General features: G+C 35.8%; 1 protein-coding gene and 1 long non-coding RNA gene across 5 annotated transcripts in view; one reads left to right on the top strand and one right to left on the bottom strand.

The window, feature by feature from the left end:
- Positions 1 to 91: 91 nt before the first annotated feature.
- Positions 92 to 15797, top strand: LOC144320730 (uncharacterized). Its single transcript, XR_013386336.1, has 3 exons — positions 92 to 416; positions 1143 to 7681; positions 9667 to 15797. It is a non-coding gene; the product is annotated as an uncharacterized LOC144320730 (long non-coding RNA).
- ZBTB1 (zinc finger and BTB domain containing 1) overlaps positions 5214 to 20421 on the bottom strand; it is a 28239-nt gene continuing 13031 nt past the window's right edge. For 2 of the 4 annotated variants that reach the window (XM_077909591.1, XM_077909593.1), the window contains exon 2: positions 12789 to 15982. In XM_077909591.1, coding sequence (XP_077765717.1) covers positions 13826 to 15964 — 2139 coding nt within the window. In that variant the 5' untranslated portion in view covers positions 15965 to 15982 and the 3' untranslated portion in view covers positions 12789 to 13825. Of the gene's footprint in view, positions 7082 to 12788; positions 15983 to 18680; positions 18822 to 20421 lie in introns of those variants that run through there. The other 2 variants (XM_077909594.1, XM_077909592.1) reach the window with 2 other exon arrangements.

Raw genomic sequence — 20421 nt, 5'->3', positions numbered from 1 at the left:
TTAAAACGCGCCGGTCGAAGCCCCGTGAGAACCCCCCAGGCTCACCGCCCCGCACGACCCTGCCCCACCCTGAGCTCGCGCGCGGGTGCGTAGGACCCCAGTAGTGTTTCCTGGCCGAGCTCAGCCGAATGACGTGGTTCTCCTCAGCTGTGCTGAATGGAGCTAAGGGAAAGACACAACCCCTCAGAGTAGGCAGATGAAAAAAGAGCATATAACTCATTCCATTATTATGTTTCAGGGGAAGAGGAGAGTGGATCCGGGAGTACTGTCTGGCACCGGCTGATGGAGGGTAGAAGCAGACCCCTGTGTCCGGACTCCTGAGGGAAAACCACAACAAAACTGCTGTGACAGACACAGCGATGATGCTTCACGTTGTGGGGGAAAGCTGGAGGCATTCATTCAAGGAGCTTTACTAGGTACCTATTATGTTGAGCGTAAAAAGACACATGAGACGGTCAGGTTTTATGAGGTTAAGACTCTAGTAAAAAGATAAAACGTAATTTGAGAGAAGTGCTGTGGGAACACAAAGCCGGGGACCATCCAGTCAGGGGAGGGCCTGTGGGTGAAAGCTTCCTGGAACTGATGGCCCACGTGTGCCAGCCAAGAGGGGAGGAAAGACATTCTTTCTGTGGATGAGGGCAGTGTGTAGTGAGGCACATGCGAGTTCTGTGCAGAAGTTTGGTGTCACCACAAGGAGAAGGACACAAGCAAAAAATAGTCTCTACAGGTGAGCTCTAGGTGTCATGATTCTTTTCCCGAGGCTATGTGAGGGGGAGACCATCTTTTGAAGGAAGCCAGTAACCTATGGCCCATTATCAGACTTGGTGTGAGCCAGCTGGAGAAAAGTTTTTGTGTAAGAAACGCACAAAGCTATCTGTGACCAAAAAAGTAATGTTGACAGAATCCTGTACAATCAAATCAATGAGATTTCTTTTATCTAGTTGTGTATGTCATTTCCATGTCATTTTTAAAAACACATAAAAAAGACATTGTATGTCATTTTTAAAAACACATTTGCTATTAATTTGTTAATCTCATTGGTTAGATAGTGTTGGTTTTAACCACAATTTCCATCTCTTTTTCTATGAGAGAAGTTAAAAAAAAAATGTTGGACTAGGAAACCTTTTTTTTTTTTTTTTAAGATTTATTTATTTATGATAGACACAGAGAGAGAGAGACAGAGGCGGAGGCAGAGACACACAGGCAGAGGGAAAAGCAGGCTCCATGCCGGGAGCCCAATGCGGGACTCCAGGATTGTGCCCTGGGCCAAAAGCAGGCGCCAAACCGCTGCACCACCCAGGGATCCCCCTAGGAAACGTTTTAAAAGAAAATTTTAGGGAAACAAAAATAAAACCGAAAAGTTTCTACTAAAGTTGTCTTAACTTGTGAGTACAGATCTTTTGATTTATTCTTGGAAATTTTTACTTTTTATGTTGTTGAAAGGGGAATCCGGGATTAGCAGGCTGGAGAGCAATACAAATTCTTTGTAGAACTGATGATACAGTGTGATTTAGAGACAGGTCTCAGTACAACTGTGAAAGTAGAAAAACAGGGAGAAACTTTCCAGATCTCCTGTATTCAGACCGCCCTCACACATTTACTTCAAGCAAAGCAAGATTGCAAAAAAGCAAACATGTTAGTTCTTAACAACACTAAAATTACAACTTCAGAAAGAAGAGGTATGTATGGTCACTATGTACTAAATGCATACTTATTACAACTAAATTTTGCAGTCTGACCACTACATTCATCTTTAACACTGCTTCCTGAAATCACAATAGCAGTTTTATCTGCATTTTCATTAGTTATATGGTTTTTTTCTGCTCTTTTTACCTAGTAAATTGATGTTTTATAGTTTTTTTTTTTTTATTTTTTATGTAAACTCTACTCTAAACCTGGGGCTTGAACTCAGGAGTTCAAGACTCTTGAACTCTTGAGATCAAGAGTCCCCTGGTTCTCTACTGACTGAACCAGCCAGGTGCCCCTGTATGTATTATACTTTTTTTTTTTTGTATTATACTTTTTTTTTTTAATTTTTTTTAATTTATTTATGATAGTCACACAGAGAGAGAGAGAGGGGCAGAGACATAGGCAGAGGGAGAAGCAGGCTCCATGCACCGGGAGCCTGATGTGGGATTTGATCCCGGGTCTCCAGGATCGCACCCTGGGCCAAAGGCAGGCGCCAAACCGCTGCGCCACCCAGGGATCCCTTTGTATTATACTTTAAATGGCATCTGAGTTTTTCCCAAAAAGACAATGTCTGCATTTTGATTTTGTAAGAAATAAACATTTGCAGCCCTAGAACATTGTCATATACTGATCATTCTTGGAATTTTTCTGTTGCTCCTTATTTGTATTGATTTTTTAAATTTTTTTTTTTGATGATTGTGGCTCATAATTCATTGAAAACACAGCTCATCAAAAATGATTAAATTAGCAAATTTATGACCAAATAATATTCATCAATGCCAGCAATGGTGCAGCAAAACAGGTAAATGCTACTGGTGGGAATATAAGTTAGTACAGTCTTTCTGGGCGGCAAAATTTGATCATGCCCTTCATTTAGCATTACTCTTTGTGGGATTCATCCTAAGGAAATAATAGAACATATAGGTATATTATTTATAATAACAGTAATAAAAGGGAAATGGTTTAAATATCTGGCAATAAGAAAATGTATTATACATAAAGTATAATATAATACATTCCTATGATGAATTATGTAACCATAACATCATGTACAAGAATTTTTAATGACACAGGAAAAGTTCCTGGTATAATTAAGTGGACATATAATAATATTAAGGACTTTTGTATCTTATTTGATATGTATAATAATCTTACATATATTAAAATGGATCCAAAAAATGGATTATGTCTAGATGGTAGGATTATCAGTAATTTTTCTAAATTTTATTGGACTTTTACAATGATTTTTATTATTTTTTAATTTTTTTAATTTTTATTTATTTATGATAGTCACACAGAGAGAGGCAGAGACATAGGCAGAGGGAGAAGCAGGCTCCATGCACCTGGAGCCCAATGTGGGATTCGATCCCGGGTCTCCAGGATCACGCCCTGGGCCAAAGGCAGGTGCTAAACCGCTGTGCCACCCAGGGATCCAATTTTTTAAATATTTTATTTATTCATGAGAGACACAGAGAGGCAGAGACGTAGATGAAAAAGCAGGCTCAACCACTGAGCCCCCCAGGCATCCCTACAGTGATTTTTAAAGCTTGACTATTAACATTCAATTGAAACAAAGTTTGCTAATCTACTATTTACATAGAAATTACTACTGATTTTGAACAAGGGAAATCTCTTTGGCAAATTATGAATACTAGGGTGTTTCAGAATATTTTTAAAATCCAAAGACTGAAATTTCCCACAGTCTGGAAAAAATAAGAGCTTTAACATATGTGAAGTCATCTAATTAACCCCCAGCACCCAGAAGAGTACCTGGAACACAGTAGTGATTCACTAGCTCAGTGTTTTATTAAGAGTGGCCTGAGGCACATTATTTAACCAAAAAAATTTTTCCTGTGTCAGAGGAAAATTCTCTACCTCTTGTCTCTCTGTATTAAATAATACTGCAGAGATCAAAGGTTGAAACAAACTCGCATCTGAAAATACTTGTACTAGAGATACAAAGATGAGTAAGATGAAGTCTAAAAACTACATGCCTGGGCAGTCAAGCCTGTCCAAGGAGAATGAGTAAGAATAAATTTTTCCAGAATTACCAAGGGAAAAAAACTTATGGATTTTCTGGAATCCTCTCAAGTCTTACCCTTTATAAAGGTTGTGGATGAAAAAGAAAAACTCTCAATTCCTACAACCTTTATAAAGGTTGTGGATTGACAACAAAAACAAAACAAAAAGGTTGTGGATTGATTTGAGGAAGTAATGTCCTGAAGAGAAGTGGAGTGAGTAGTAGCAGCCTGTAATTGAGGACCTGTGAGCAAACTGGAGTTGAAGTAGTTATTTAAGATATCTGTAAATCCTGCCATCCTATATTCTTTGGAAGTACCCTGTTCCATGTTCCACACTATTTCCCCAATCACCTGTCAGTACAGGAGAAATTTCACCATCGTTTCTTTTAGTCTTGAAAATCTCAGTCTTTGAAAATTGTAGTTTCAGAGTGGCCTGCAGTAGGACAAGGTATGGAAGGCTAAGACCTGAGCCCAGGAGAGAGGCTTTTCTAGAAGAGAAATGAATCTGTGAAAACAATATTAATTGTGCTTGTCTTTCAGTTTTGTACAGTGCTAACTTTGAGGATAGACTCTTGTGGAACAATCTAAGAGATCCAATATGGTTGTAAGTGTTAATACTTACTAAATTCTGGGCAATTACCTCAACTGTCTTTGAGGACTGTACTGAAAGGAAGAGAATACTCTTTGCTGATCACCTGGTAAGGGGGGCAGCATATTAAACTCTTAACTTGAAAATAAGCAAAATGGATTATATTGAGAAGGAAGTTATTTCTCAGAAGAAATTGTTATTTTGAAAATTAACCCTCTGAAAGAATTGCTGTATCAGTGGATTTTCTAGTAAATTATTTCTTTTTATATTATAAGGAAACCTAATCAATGTGTTGCCACCTGTGTTTGCCATGAGGTAGTACTTTTCCACTCATTCTATATAAAAGAAATGAGGATTTGGCAATAGGAATTTTAGTTAATTTGTTTTGTGTACTTTTTATTTTTTATTTTTATTTTAATTAATTTATTTTTTAAAGATTTTATTTATTTATTCATGAAAAACACACAGAGAGAGAGGCAGAGACAGAGGCAGAGGGGAAGCAGGCTCCATGCAGGGAGCCCAATGTGGAACTCAATCCAGGACCGCAGGATCATGCCCTGAGCCAAAGGCAGATGCTCAACTACTGAGCCACCCAGGCATCCCTTTGTACACTTAAAAAAATTTTTTTTCTTATTTTAAATAAGTGTGGAGCCCAAGACAGAGGCTTGAACTCAAAACCTGAGATCAAAACCTGAGCTGAGATCAAGAGTTGAATGCTTAACTACTGAATCATCCAGGCGTCCCTGTTTGTGTACTTCTTAAGCTGCTCAGGAACATCAAAATTAACTGTATCAGAAATTTTATTATTTTGGTATTAGAGAATGGAAGGAGTTGATAACTTTTCAGACAAATAATTTTGTAAAAGAGCCAGGTTGAAAAAAATACAGTATAAATAAAAGCAATTATACAGACAGTTTAACTTCTGAACATAGAGGAGGACATTTTATTAGGTCAAAGCAATGGATTGAAAAAATGTAACAAATTTCCCATGTAACTCAGTAACTCCATTTTATACTGATACACAGAAAATAATCACATTATAGAATGCATTTATATCACTTATAATGTAATTCATTACATTTGTAATTTAGTACAGTCAAAATTTAAGCCATATTTTGTTTCTGAATCTACTTCTATCAGAAATTATTTGTTGAATCTCTACTATATTGGTCTGGCAAGATTGATAATCTTTTATTTTGTTTGTTTCCTACTTGTTAGAAGTCTGCAGTTTTATATGCTTTCCAAGAGATAAACCATAGTTTTTTTGTTTTTGTTTTTAGAACTTAACACTTTTCTAACCTTATTTCTCCTGAAGCAGGTGAATTCATATGAATTTGAAGTCTTTGGTGGATTTCTCTTCTCCCTTCAGGTTTCTATACCCACTATCACATTCTAACTAACTTTATCTAATTTTTTGTTAGTCTGATTAGTAGAATGAATATTCAAGTTATCATCCCACTTTATAGCTAGAGATTTTAAATGACTTTACTTTCGTATATACTATTATGTTATAGTCTAAGTTAGATTTCATTGTGTCACTCATTAAAACATTTGAAGAAACAGGCATAAAAACAAAATAAGCATTTCTGAAAATATATAATAACATCATAATATTGCATAAGAAACAAAATAATAATAGTAATAATGAATTAGAGAGTTAACCAAAAGTAAAACTACAAGTGTATTCAAGTATATAAGGAAATGATATGGCTATAAGATTCATATGGTTAAGAAATGTGTTTATGAGCATATATATGTATATATAAAACAAAGTATTTGGAGCCAAGTTAAAAATCTCACCAAACATTTCATTTCCTAGTGAAAGGTTTTTTTAAAAAACAGCAATCATTGTTTCACTCAATACTTAGTTGAATTTTATCTTGAAATTTGAAAGCTGAGAAATAATGGTATTATACGTTAATACTGAGAATAAATATTTAACAGAAACTCATTCTATTACTAAGTTCAGAAGAAAATAATGTGTGTTAAGATGCATTCTTTTTGTTGTCTGTGATTTATGAAAATCTACGACTATTGAAGTAATTAATAACCACTTGTTTTTCCTTCAGGTTAACAGGATTAACAGGGAACTTCATTAATATTAATAATCAAGTTTTTGACTGGTATATACAGTGAAAAAGGAGGAAGGACAAATGTTACATTACAATGAGCAATAACTAGATTATCTTTCCTTGTTAAAATATTGGTATCACATTCTTTTTCTCTGTACTCATATCTTTTTATTTATACTCTAAACTACAGATTTTTGGGTGTACTTTAATTGTCTAACTACATTTCTTAATATGTAAACTGTGATTCGGATTATTTTAAGTTTAGGATTATATGTGTTTAAACAGATATGTTATTATCTCTTTATAATATATTTATAGGAACCTAGCAAGCCCTTTATTTTAGAAGGGACCATGGAAGGTAATTAGCATATAAAGTTTCATTTTAGTGTAGCTTTAACCACTGATGTCATATGAATAGTCTAGTTACTTTTCTTTAGCAGATTTTCCACAAATACTAGGAGAGTCACCGTGAATCAATTTTGTCACAGCAAAGTGATTCCAAAGTGATCTTTACTGAGTTTTCTTGGATCCTTGAAACTGGAACTTTTGGGATTGATGTTTGTCAGGAAGACAGAAAAGATGGTGTCACTTCAGATCTGATATTCCTGGGTCTGGACTTAAAGATTATCTGTTGAAGATTGATTCTTCCCCATGTCCTCTCCAAATTCAGATCTCACTTCTCCAGAGGTTTAGAAGGCCCTATTTCACCACTGCCACACAGAAAAAGACAAAACTCAAGAAAAATAATATTACAAGTTGACGACGGCTCTATAAGATACAACATAATTCTTAGGTCAGAATTTCATGGCGCTTGGCACCAGGCCAGCACAATATTACTACAACAAAAAATGGGAACAAAAGCATAGTTCCTGGGACTTAAATTTATTTAATTTCTTAATGTAACTCATCGTACCCATCAAATATAAGGTGTTCTTAGTACTAATTCTTCAAATATAGGGATACCTTCTTATTGATTCAAGCTAGAATGGGTAGGACACATGCAACGTGAAAAGATAGGTCAGCCAGGTAGAGGAAAGTAGGAAGGAAGCAGTTAAGAAGTGTCTTCCTTCAAATAATTTTACAGTGTACTTTAACTTTTTAAAAAACTCGTTTACCCAGCCCCGTCTCTCATGAATAAATGAATAAAATCTTAAAAAAATAATAAAAAATTTGTTTAAATGACCTCTACACCCAAGATGGGGCTGGAACTCATGAGCCTGAGATCAAGTGCCGAATGCTCTACCAACTGCACCAGGCAGATGCCCCACAATGTACTTCCAACGTGTTAATGTCAAATCTCTGGTTGAAAGGTAGGTGCAACAAATTTAAAAGTTCATGTTTTTACTGAGTGCCTTCAACCATCAAGCTAACATTGTTTTCTTCAAATATTAAATGTTGTACACTCTGCAAATGAAAATAGAGTACACACATACACACACCCCAAGGAGCTTTCCTGCAAATTCTTAAGTTCATAATGCTCCTAAGCTGCCCCAGTGATTCTGGGTAGAATTATTTTTTATACAATACTTTGCCCTATTTTTTTTTTTTAAAGAGAGAGTGTTTTTAAAAATATTTTATCTCACATCAGGGAATGCATAAGCATTTGAAAGAAAAAATGACTTCTGTAATCTGGACAGAATTATATTTCTGTCATCTAAAAATGAGCTCTGCTGATTCTGACACAAGCAATTGGTTTAAGTACAATAAAAAAAAATAGTAACTTTCAAAGCTTAATTGGGGGCCTCATAGGCTGTCTACTTGAGTGTATTCCTTTCTCATCAAATAGATAAGTACAGAGGGTTATGCAAATTTTCTCACATAAAATTGTTAATATTCCTAATTCTGAAAGGAAATGTCTTTTACATATTTGTCATCCTTTGGCCCTAGAATTTCCTGTGCCACCTTATTGAAATGGTGATTAGTGATATTGATATTTTCAATTCAGAGCCAAGTACTGGCTTGCAGCCTTTACACCATCTTTTTTTGTCAGTAAATGAATAAAATAATGGAGAAATTATAATGGCTTCCTGCCCCCTAGTGATCTGTGGTGGATTGTGGTAGGAAGGATGAACAACTGTCATACCAATGGCCTTCAACGATTTGGTTCTCCTAAATATGAGGAAACATATAGGATTGAAGCTTCTTAATGCTAAAGTCAATTAAGCATATGAATATAAACATGTAAGAGTTATTGGTTCAAAATTAGCATGAGTTTACACGTTATTGTCATTTAGTTAAAATTCATATTTACCAATACAGTCACAAATATCTTCGCATTTTAAATCCTTGCATCTTTGCCTTTTGCCAGCAGATAAATTTATAAGTAGCTAAATTTCATCTGGTTTTAGTAGGAGACTCTACCCATACATTACCAAGTAATAGGTCCTTGAGTTTGACAGAAGGCAATGAAAGTAGGCCACCTAAGTGATTATAGACATCTGTGGAGTCTTCACTATCTTATTTTTCTCTTCACTTAAAGAGTAACATTTGGCAGATGGTAGAAAGACCATTAGAGTAGTGGACTTAATATAGTAGTAGTAAAATCTATCATAGGTTTTAGACATCAGGTAATAGATGCATAAAGTTGAAGTCAGATTGGGAGGGGGATTGTTTCACTTAAAGCATTAAATGTTCATTTTTTTAGTTTGCTGCTAGGTTAGGGTGTATAAACAGCTGTCGTTTCCTGAAATTATCTTTCATTTCTTTTATAAGACTGTCTTTATGAGTTAACACAAAGTATTTTTGGTAAATTGAATTATAAAGCTAGAATAACCAACTTGTTTTTAGACAAATTTAGATTAGTCTATAAACTTTAAGCAGATCAATCACAATATGGCAATTAGGGATTTTGTTTTGTTTTTTAGCCAAAGAAATGAAAATTTTCTTATCCATATCATCTGTTAAGACAAAAAAAGAGGAAATTTGTTATTCTGGGGTCCTGATTTTTCTTGGGAATCTTTTCAAATGATTTGAATTATTGAACTTATCAGTCTCACAATCATTAAGACGGTGACTGGCTGGAGAGTAAAATATAAAGGTCAGGAAGAGGGAAAACAGGAGGGAAAAAAGTCACAGAGGTAGAAATAGAGAAGTTGAATTCAAATTAATTTTTAATTGAGTACTTAAACAATGGGCCCTCCAAAATGGCTGATAATACCACTAAAGGTTTAAATAAAGGAAAATAAAACACATCAATATTTAGTATTTCTAAAACATCATTCTGAATGACCCATTCAAATAATAAGTTTTGTTTCCAACTGATACATTTTCACATTATCCAACATGTTCATATTAGGTACCCACTACCTTACCAGGCACAGCAGATCAGATGATGAACATGGAGCACAGAGTTTCAACAGGTTTATCACGTGTTCTAGACTGAAAAGGCCCTTCATTGTACCTCTTGGTAGGTGAGGTATGTGGCTTAGTGGGTAAGTACAGGCACATAGAAATCAGGTCTAGGTTCAAATTCCAGCTCTAATGTTAAATTTCTGTGTGATCTTAGGAAAAATACTCCCTCAGTGCCCCATCTGGAAAATTAGGATAATACTTACCTCATAGAGCTGTGAGGTTTAAGTAAAATTGTATATACAAAGCACTTAGCAGAGCATAAAGAACACTAAAGGGATACCTGGATTACTCATTGAGAGCTCTAGGATGGATGGGTCACGGGCTTCCAAATCTGGGCTGCAGCTTCGGGCTCTTAACACCCCAAAGAACTCCTACTTGCTTCAGTTCACTGGAAAGCATCCTGTCACCCCGTTTGATACAGCTCAAGTATTAAGGAGATGGCGGGCCTTCCCCAAGGATATGTCCCCACAGAGCTTTTTGGCACCCTGGAATCCTAGGCATTGTTAATATTAGGGTGCCTATAGGACACTAGTATTTATCACCGAAAAGCATGATAAATGACAGGAGGTGGGGCAGGAGAGGAAAGATGAGGAACTGATTAAGTAGATTAATGGCAAACAACAAATAATTTTAACTGCTAAAGCCCATTAAAAATTAAGGAATACACCAAATTTATTCTGAACAATGTGTACACATACACATTCAGGTCTTTCTTTTGCTTGGTACTAATTTACCATTTTGGTAACAATGACATTTTCACTATTAAACTGGTTCCTGGGGGGGATTTTCCAGAAATCTATTAAATATGGAAGTTCTTTAAGGTTGTAGAGGAAGAAGTATTGTTTAATCAGGGAGAAGGTTGCCAACCACCACCCAGCCTCTCTTCCTACTTTTTTAGAATATAGAAGTTGGCATATCACCTCAAGTATTTAAGCATATCCTTGGCATGTTGACAACAATTGTTTTATTAGGCATTTTATAGCTATAATTCTCAAAGTATCAGTATTACTTTAACCTATCAAATTACTTTAATCTCTGCCCTCACATAGACAATTCCAAATGTTTATTTTTTATTCAGCTTTTACATCTTTTTCATATTTTTGTTCTCAACTTCAGTACTTAAATCAATGATTTTTTTCATGTCAGTCTATTGTTTTTCCTTTTAACTGACGCTCTGACTGCCCTAGCGAAGTCTGTCCTTTTAATTCTTTTAGTTTTATGACTAGCCCCTGGAATACTTACATTCTTCCTTCTATGTTTTGTCTATATTCAAACTTCATACATTAAACACTAGCCGTGTATCATTTTATGCCTGAGAGTCATTTCTCTGAATATTTTTACTTTAAAAATATGGGAGAGATTAAGACAAATTTTTAAGTCTTACTCCACTACTGCTTCATTGTGTTTTATTAATCTGAGATTTTTGAGTCCTGTTTACTAAAGAATTATAAACATCTGAGTCTCACCGTAACTGGTGACAAGCTTGTTAGGCTCTGACTCCATTTCTCCAGGATTTCTTGCTGGAGAACAACAGGCCCTTTAAGCAAGACTGTAAGACACAAGATGCCACATATGTGTCTAGATTTTTCTTTCGTTTTTTGGATTTGGAGCCAAATTACATAAAGACAGGAGGAGAAGGCAGCTTCCACAAGGGCTAGACGCAGTAACCCCAGCAGAGGGAAGTCAGAGGGAACTGGGTTGGAGAGAGAGGCGTCAGACATTTTCATTCCCCTTAAGAGGCAAGTAGCCTTTCAATATACTCTCTGCCTTAATAAGGAAAACTTGTACATTACATGTAACAGAACCCTGTGCTGCCCTGTAGCTAGTTCCAAGACAAAAACACAAGGTGTCCTGTGTCATATGACACTAGGAGGAGACAACATGGTAAGGTGGGGCTTTGTGAAACCATAAACATCTCAGTTATGTAAAGTTAGATTATGTTCAATGTTTATATATTTACTTGCTAATTGTTGGCTGTTAGTACATGTGAAAACGCTAAATTAATCCCCCCCTTTCCTAATGGAAGAGGTAATCCTTTTTACAGCATGGTAGTATTTAGAAAACCCTGTTCTTTAATGGTGGGAAGCTACTGCAATAAATTTTCATGAGGATCAGTAAAAAAGTGATCCTCCTAAAAATTCTGTCCATTAAACTATATAAATAGTTTGGAAATTTGGAGTGAGTTTATCTTGTCTTTACACAAGCCTCTGATGGTTTCTGGGTTTGTTACACTTTTATCAGGTTCCTATCAATAATGTATATATATTTCATTTAAAGTTTCATTTCAGATTGAATTCCTTGATAAACTACTGTGTCCAAGACTAAGATGAATCACTTTTCCTGCTTTTTCTGCTACGTGGCTTTTTAAAAAAACACCTAACTTCTTCTTTATCTTTTAGTGTATTTCCCCCATCTCTGTTTCCCATTATTTTGTTTTCATACCACATGCCTCCTGCACTGTTCCTGTTCTTATGTAATACCACAATGTAGCCCCACAAATCTCTGAGCTCACACTGTGCTCTCTTACTTTTCTCTCAACTAGAACTGTGTTAGTCAAATATCTCTCAATTCTCTTGGAAATTTGTTCTCTTATGCAAATTGTATAGAAAAATATCACTTGCATATCTTAAAAATCCGATGTAAACAAAAAGAGCGATGTTAAGTTACTGTTGATAATTACAAAATTATACTTTTAAGTACATGTTATTTAAAATCCCTTTCATTATGAGAAGGGTATCACAATGCAAGTAATTCACATTAAAAGGTATTCTATTCAATAGATGTGTTTATTGGTGGGGTCAGTTTTGCCAGTGTTTTAATTCACATGTGAATCATGTAGACCTCGTGTCAGTAATAACTAACAATACTACTTTAACTAAAAAGTGTTCAACTATTTCCACTTCTATGCTCTGATTATTTTATAGTCCTCAAATTTTGTAGTCCTTTACAGAAAAAAATAAGAGCATGGTGATAAACTGCAATTTGCCACACACATTTCCTCCAAATCTTAGGTAGTATAAAACACAAGACATTTTTTCCACACTCTACTTTTATAGAACAACCAGATTTGTAGTTGATTTCTTTATTTTATTTGATTTATCAATATACATGGCAGCTTTCTCAAGTCTCAAAGTAAGTTCCAAAAGTATGTAATTTTAAAGGTGAAAAATCATTTTCCTTTAGATGTCATATTCCTAGAGAGCTATTAAAGTCTATTTATAAACAAAAATAATTGATAAACTAACACACTTTAGAAATCAGAATATTTTAAATTATTTTAAATGAATACAAGATATGTCTTTTTAATTAACTATCATAGTTAAATTTAATATCACAAAACAAAATGACTTGTCCCCACTAATTTCTCAAGTGGGGTAAGGTCATTGGGTTTTACACTTAATATAAGTTTTAAATGTGATTATTAAATGATAATATTTTATCAATTATAGGAAATATTCATTTATAGGAATTTCCTTAGGTCCATCAATCTTTTTAGGCCAAGTTTGAGCCCATGTCAACCTTCAAGTTTAGAGTCAATGCACCTAACCTGCCTAATAAGCATGTCAATTTAAGAATATGAATTTCATTGATAAGAAAGGGGAATAAACAGTGGCTAAATCACTGTTCAACTTAAAAAAAAAAAAGGCTAAATGAGATAGTTTCAAAGAGCTAATTACTTTTAAAAAGTTTGTTAAATAAACACGAATGGCCACTGATATTGGATTTAAAATTTCACAGGATAACCTTAAAAAAAAACCCACATAGAAATAGTAAAGTCATCACCTTATGATAAAAAAAACTAAAGTTTAATAGTCATTGAAGGGGTAACAACCACTTGTACTCTACATTGAAAAGTAATTTTAATCATAGCTAAGACAAACTAAAAATCAAAGAATTCTATTAAGAAATAACAAAAATGATAAACATTTAATAACACCTAAAATGTAGATACTTAAGATCCTAAACAAAAATATTAAAGGTAAAAGGGCCTTGGAATTTTTTCCCAACAATTCATCTTATAAAATCAATTTCTAAATAGCGCATATCCTTTGCTTTGGTGTTTTGTCTGCTATCAACTAAACATTAGCACAGTAGAAAATCACTTATGTTCTTTTCAAATGCTTGGCATTATAATGTGATCTCATATCTTTCCTCAAATTAAATTTTGCTCCACATATTCCACATGTATACAGATGAACATCCATGTGCTGTTCCAACTGTTCATTATTTGGGAATATCTGAAAGCAGACCTGGCATATAGTCTCACCAGCAGATAAATGAGAAATCATATGCCGTACATGGTCATGTTTTCTGAAGTTTCCTTGATCACAAATGGAACAGACATACCTGGCCATGCCTTTGTGCATATCATTGTGCAGTCGCAACTGACGTTCTCTTAAAAACTGCTTTCCACATGTCTGACAAACAAACTGTTTTTCCTTAGTATGAACAGTATAGTGTTCTCTTAAGTGACACCGCTGATAAAATCCTTTACCACACAGATTACAAAAATGCTTTCGTCTGTGATCTCTCTCATTTTCTTCCATGATGGCACTCTTAAACACATCCTGGTCCAGACAGCTAGACATATGTTCAACCACTAGATTTTCGGTTTCAAACCGCTGGCCACAATTAGGACATCGAAAAGGACAGGCAGAATGTTTAAATAACTGCTTTTTTTGGATACTGTTTATCTGGAAATGATTGTCCCTAAAGTCATCCAACATTTCAACAAACATATCTCTTATTTCTGACTGCTCATCAGGATTCTCTTCCATGTCCATCTTCTCCTCCGTATTTCCTAACCCGTTCATGGTCAGATCTTGGGGTTCTCCACATCTTTGCGCATGTTCCTGAAGCTGCCTACCCTTAACAAGGATCTGTCCACATTTCCCACATGCACAGATATTTTCAATGTGTTTGGCTAAGTAATGAGATGACAGGTCCTCCTCAGTTATTGTGAGCCCACACAGCTCACAAGATGCATTTTCGGTATCCTCTTGTACTGGACTGCTGTTGTTAGGGGGCCTCATATTTTCTAAGCCACCTCTTTCATCAGCACTTATTGACATCCGAGGTTTTAGCATTTTCCTACCACTTTTCTTAATACCAATATCTTCTTCAACATAGTATCTATAAAATGGCTCTTCAGGTTCATCTTCTAATTCATCGTTGTCCGTGGATTCATTACAGTCTTTATCAGTAACTTTAATAATGTTAAAGTCTTTTAGTTCGTCTGTAGGAATATCTTCTGGCTCCATCTTGATGATGATTCTTTTCCTGTCAGCAGCTCTGCTTTTCTCTTCACTGGCTACTTCAGACTCCATGGTGCTTTTTCTGCTTCCAGTGGTTGAAGTCGAGTCATCAGCAGCCTGGCTCGTGTCTCCTCTGTATTTGTCTGTCTGTGTAGAAAATGCTTTGGAAGATTCCTTTTCACCAAATTCAGCCTTGATACTTCCATCTTTTCCATCTCTAATATCGACTATTCTATGGTAGGATCTTGTGTTTTGGTATGAATGTCTGTTAGTACAGGTTAGCACATGCTCATCCAATAATTTTTCACAGCTAAAGCCAAATCCACAACTGTCACAGGTAAAACTCCGTCCAAAGCGCCGTGACACACGTTCTTTTGGAGTAGATAATTTGGACACAGAACTTTTTTTACATACATCAAATAGTGGTTCGGGGAAATTGCCTAATTGTAAAGACTCTTCATCAGGCTCTCTATTGTGTGGTGTATTTACTGTTGAACTTGGCTCTGCACACCACCTATTGGCTTCACTGCCATTTCTAGCCACTGTGTCTTCATACATTCTTACCCCAAATATCATTTTGCTGTTCTGTTTGCTAGAAGCAGAAGACGAACATTTTGAACTAGAACAGTCTGCATCCTGTATGTCTTCTAAGCAGTCAGGAACATTGTACAGCTGCAGGTAGTTCATTGCCACTTTAAACTGCTCAAAACTGGAGGGCGCAGTCATAATTTTTCCTAAATACATAAATTGCAAAATGAGATCAAAACACTCGGCACTAATTTTCATGTTGCTGAGATTCAGTTGTGCAGTACTGTGCTGATGGTTCATGAAAAACATTCTGAAATAGGAGCTACAGGCAGCCAGAACTGCTTTGTGTGCTTGAAAGTAAATGTCATCGATTGCAATACAGCAGTCACAGAGGAAACCCCACTCCCTTTGGTTGTTTAGCTGCTGAAGAACGTAGCTGCTGTGGCTGGGCTTTGCCATCTTCAATTAATTAGAGACCTATGTGGAGAGAAATATAAAGTCAGACAAGGTATCTTTAGAAAAGCACTTGAATCATTTTGATTATACTTTAGGATTTGTGTGGCTTTGGTAGTACAATAAAGGTATAAGTACCTTTTATTCTCATGTAGCAAAACTCAATAATATACACCTGAATCATTTTCTAGGTGTGAAGATGGAGAAAACCCAACCATTATTCAAGCTTCTCATTTTGATTTTAAGAAACACAAGCTAAGGTATTCAAAGCAAAAACCATCATTTTGGTTTCATCGCAACTCTATGGGGGAAAATGTATGCTAAATGTGAAAGGAAAAAGTTTAAGAGTACTTGAAGGATATAAACAGCAACAGTAAATAAAATAGCAACTTAAAATGAAAGTTTAACCAAATTGCACAGTTTTAAAAACTTCTCACATAATTGATATTAAGGAACTATTGCTCATTTTTTAAGCGTGGTGAGTGTATTTTGGTTGTGTTAAAAGAGTCCCTATCTTTTAGATACACATACTGACATTTAGAGATGAAATGATAGTATCTAAAGTATACTAGAAAATAATCCAGTGAGGTGGGTGTAGGGGCTATAGGTGATACAAAATCTTGTATTGATAACTATGGATAACTAATTGATAACTAATTGATAACTTTTAATAGAATGATAACTACATTCTATTAAAAATGCTCATGAGAGTCTCTGGAAATGGCAACAAGCAAATAGGTTTAATCAATGCTTTTCTTTCTTTTTTTTTTTTTTATCAATGCTTTTCTCTTGATTATTGGAGAAGCAATAAATCTGTAGAGTCAGAATATCTGTCTTACATCTCTGGGCATGCACTTTAGGGTGTAACAAAGCAGTGGATTCGTTAGGTACAGAGGTGTCTATCAAATGGTAAATTTTTCTTCATTCTTTTTTTTTTTTCTTCATTCTTTAATTGTTAAAAAAGTATACAAAGTAACACGTGCTCATTGCAAAGAATTCAAATATATAAGTAAATAGAATAAAAATACACCTTAAGTCACGTACCTCTTCCCAGAGGTAACCTCTCCAAACACTCTGGATTGCATATCTTCACATCTGTTTTTATGTCTCCACACAGAGTCAACAGATATTGAATAGCTACTATGTTCCAATGCACACAGTTTTTTCTCTTGCTGTGTTTTCTGTAGGGTTTTTTTTTTTAAATACCTAAATGATATCATCCTATATATACCTTTCTGCTAGTTTTCTTCATTTAACATACGGTAGACACTATAAATTTTATTAGTGTAGCGAGTTGACTTTTGGTAAAAGAGGGAGAGGAAAACATTAAAAGTACTAGAAGCCCTATTCATTACATTATAAAACTAAAATAAGGAATGCCTGGGTGGCTTAGCAGTTGGGCATCTGCCTTCAGCTCAGGGTGTGGTCCCGGGGTTCCAGGATCGAGTCTTGCATCAGGCTCCAGCATGGAGCCTGCCTCTCTCTATGTCTCTCATGAATAAATACATAAAAATCTTAAAAAAAAAAAAAAAAAAAAAAAAAGGGGATCCCTGCCTGGCACAGCGGTTTGGCGCCTGCCTTTGGCCCAGGGCGCGATCCTGGAGACCCGGGATCGAATCCCACGTCGGGCTCCTGGTGCATGGAGCCTGTTTCTCCCTCTGCTTGTGTCTCTGCCTCTCTCTCTCTCTCTCTCTCTGTGACTATCATAAAAAAAAAAAAAAAAAAAAAACAACTAAAGATCCAATTTTAGCCTCAATTTTTAATCTGTATACATAAAACTTCAGAATCTTCTACTTAAAAACAAGTTCCTACACAAGTTAAGCATAAAAAAAACATTTAACAAGCTGTTCAGAGAAATGTTCAATCTTTAGTCCCCAAACCCTTCAATCCCTGCAGTGATAATTAAGAGGTATCTACAGCTTATTTCCACTTGTTTGTCACAGATCATCTGTGGATCACATACCCTTTCTCCACTACCTGAAGACCCACCCTACCACCTCCTTCCTGTTCTTCCTGTTCATCCTGCCTGATGACAGTTGCATAGCCAGGGATGTGCCTCTTCTAGTGAAAGGAAAGTGGCTTTATAATGAGACCTTCTGCCTTCTTAAAATTGCAACCACTATACCTTTTTTGTAAGCCAGATCAAGCATGTCAAATAAGTAGAATCTTTCCACCTATTCAACCTTCTGTAAATCAGATGTCTGTACGCAATGAGGAAGCATGCTCAGTATGTACTTAAATACAAGAAGCAATATATGGACAAGGATATTCATCAGTATGTTCTTTATCATTTGAAATGCCTGGTAATAAAGGGGTTGTAAGTAAACCAAGGTAAATCCACTACCTAAAATTCACTCTCCTGTGGCCTTTAAAAATTAAATTTATGAATGAAGACTGCAGAAGAAAATGAGTCAAGTTTCCAGGATGGAAAGTCAAGTAAATAAACAAAGGATATGAAATTATGTAACAATTACAATTATATAAAGTGAATCAAAACAACAAAACCTTACTCAAAAGGGAAAAAAAAAAGAAAACACACACAAATGTGGACCCCAAACCCATTTTAAATAGAATGAGATTTCTAGCTCTATATTCATTTATGGGATTCAGAGAGAATCTTGATAATAGAGGCAAAATGATAGATGTTATCTCAAAAAAAATTAGTAGTAAGAATTGTTAAAAAATAAAACAAACTCTTTTGAAAGGACAGTGGATGCCCAACCTGGAAGACGGATGAGATGTCATTGAGGACAGTATGATACAAAGAAGAGAACACAGGCTTTGGATCAGAGAGACTCAAGTTCCAATCTGACCATGCCACCTTTGGTAACGTTTATCTTCACTGACTCCCAAGTTTCCCGAACTGTCAAAGTGAGGAGAATAAAATGTCAAATAACATTTCAAACATGAGGATTCATAGAAACAATGTATAAAATGTACACAATTATTGACATGTGAAAATTAATGGAAGTAAAACTTGGCAGTTTTGGTGATTATGCTTATTTAAGCATCAGGAGCTAAGTTTGACTAGATAACCTTAAAATTTCCTTCCAAACAGAGTCCAGTAGTAGGAATGCCAGCAGTTAAATCTGTAAAGACTTTCAGGTTTTATTTATTTTTTATTTTTTAAAAGATTTTTATTTTTTCATGAGGGGGACACAGAGAGAGAGGCAGATACAGGCAGAGGGAGAAGCAGGCTCCATACAGGGAGCCCAATGTGGGACTCAATCCCAGAACTCCAAGATCAGGCCCTGAGCCAAAGGCAGACGCTCAACTGTTGAGCCACCCATGCATCCCAAGACTTTAAATCTCCTATGCTTAAGATAATAACAAGAACTCTTCTAATCTAAATGGAAAGCAGTTTTATGGCCAGCAACCAAAAAAACAGGTGCAACTATATACACCACCAAAATGACAGGCACCTCTACAGCTACAGCCACAAGTTAGTAAAAATACAATGAGGAGGACACTTGATGGGATGAACACTGGGTGTTACACTCTATGTTGGCAAATAGAATTTATTTTTTTTAAGATTTTTATTTATTCATGAGAGAGAGGCAGAGACACAGGCAGAGGGAGAACCCAGGCTCCATGCAGGGAGCCTGACGTGGAACTCGATCTCGGGACTCCAGGATCACGGCCTGAGCTAAAGGCGACGCTCAACCACTGAACCATCCAGGTGCTCCGGCAAATTGAATTTAAATTTAAAAAATATAAAAGTAAATAAAAGTAAAAAGAAAAAGTAGAAATACATTCTATGTTAACATAAAACATGAAAACAAGAGGAGCAACAGCATTTTAATGCACATTTTTTAATGCAACAAATATGCATTGAGTGCTCCGGGGCGTCAGACGCTAAAGTACTGAGAATTGGCAATAGCACAGGTATTTTGTCATCTTGAGGACACATCACTGAGGAGAAACTTGACTTTAGATTAGTGACTTCAATATGTATTCGGTAAAGTACCTACTCTATGGAAGAAGGCATCATGCTCCGGTGGAGAGAACAAAGGGCTCTGGGTCAGAAAGGCATGGGTACAAATCCCACTGTCTTCAGATGTCTCTCTATATCCCTACCTTCCCCTCAGAGCTTGAGGCTGAACAAAATTCATGCTACCACTACAGCTTCTGGGCTGACATACAATTGTAATTTCATCAGTGTCATTACTGTAACATGCTAATGTCCACGTTCCAGTAAAACTTTTTAAGGGCTCTGGGTCAGAAAGGCATGGGTACAAATCCCACTGTCTTCAGATGTCTCTCTATATCCCTACCTTCCCCTCAGAGCTTGAGGCTGAACAAAATTCATGCTACCACTACAGCTTCTGGGCTGACATACAATTGTAATTTCATCAGTGTCATTACTGTAACATGCTAATGTCCACGTTCCAGTAAAACTTTTTAAGGTAGAGTAACTTTTTTTTTTTTAAGATTTTATTTATTCATGAAAGACACACAGAGAG

Source organism: Canis aureus, chromosome 9 (genome assembly GCF_053574225.1).
Source record: "Canis aureus isolate CA01 chromosome 9, VMU_Caureus_v.1.0, whole genome shotgun sequence".
Classification (NCBI taxonomy): domain Eukaryota; kingdom Metazoa; phylum Chordata; class Mammalia; order Carnivora; family Canidae; genus Canis; species Canis aureus.
This window is presented reverse-complemented; position numbering and strand designations above follow the sequence as displayed.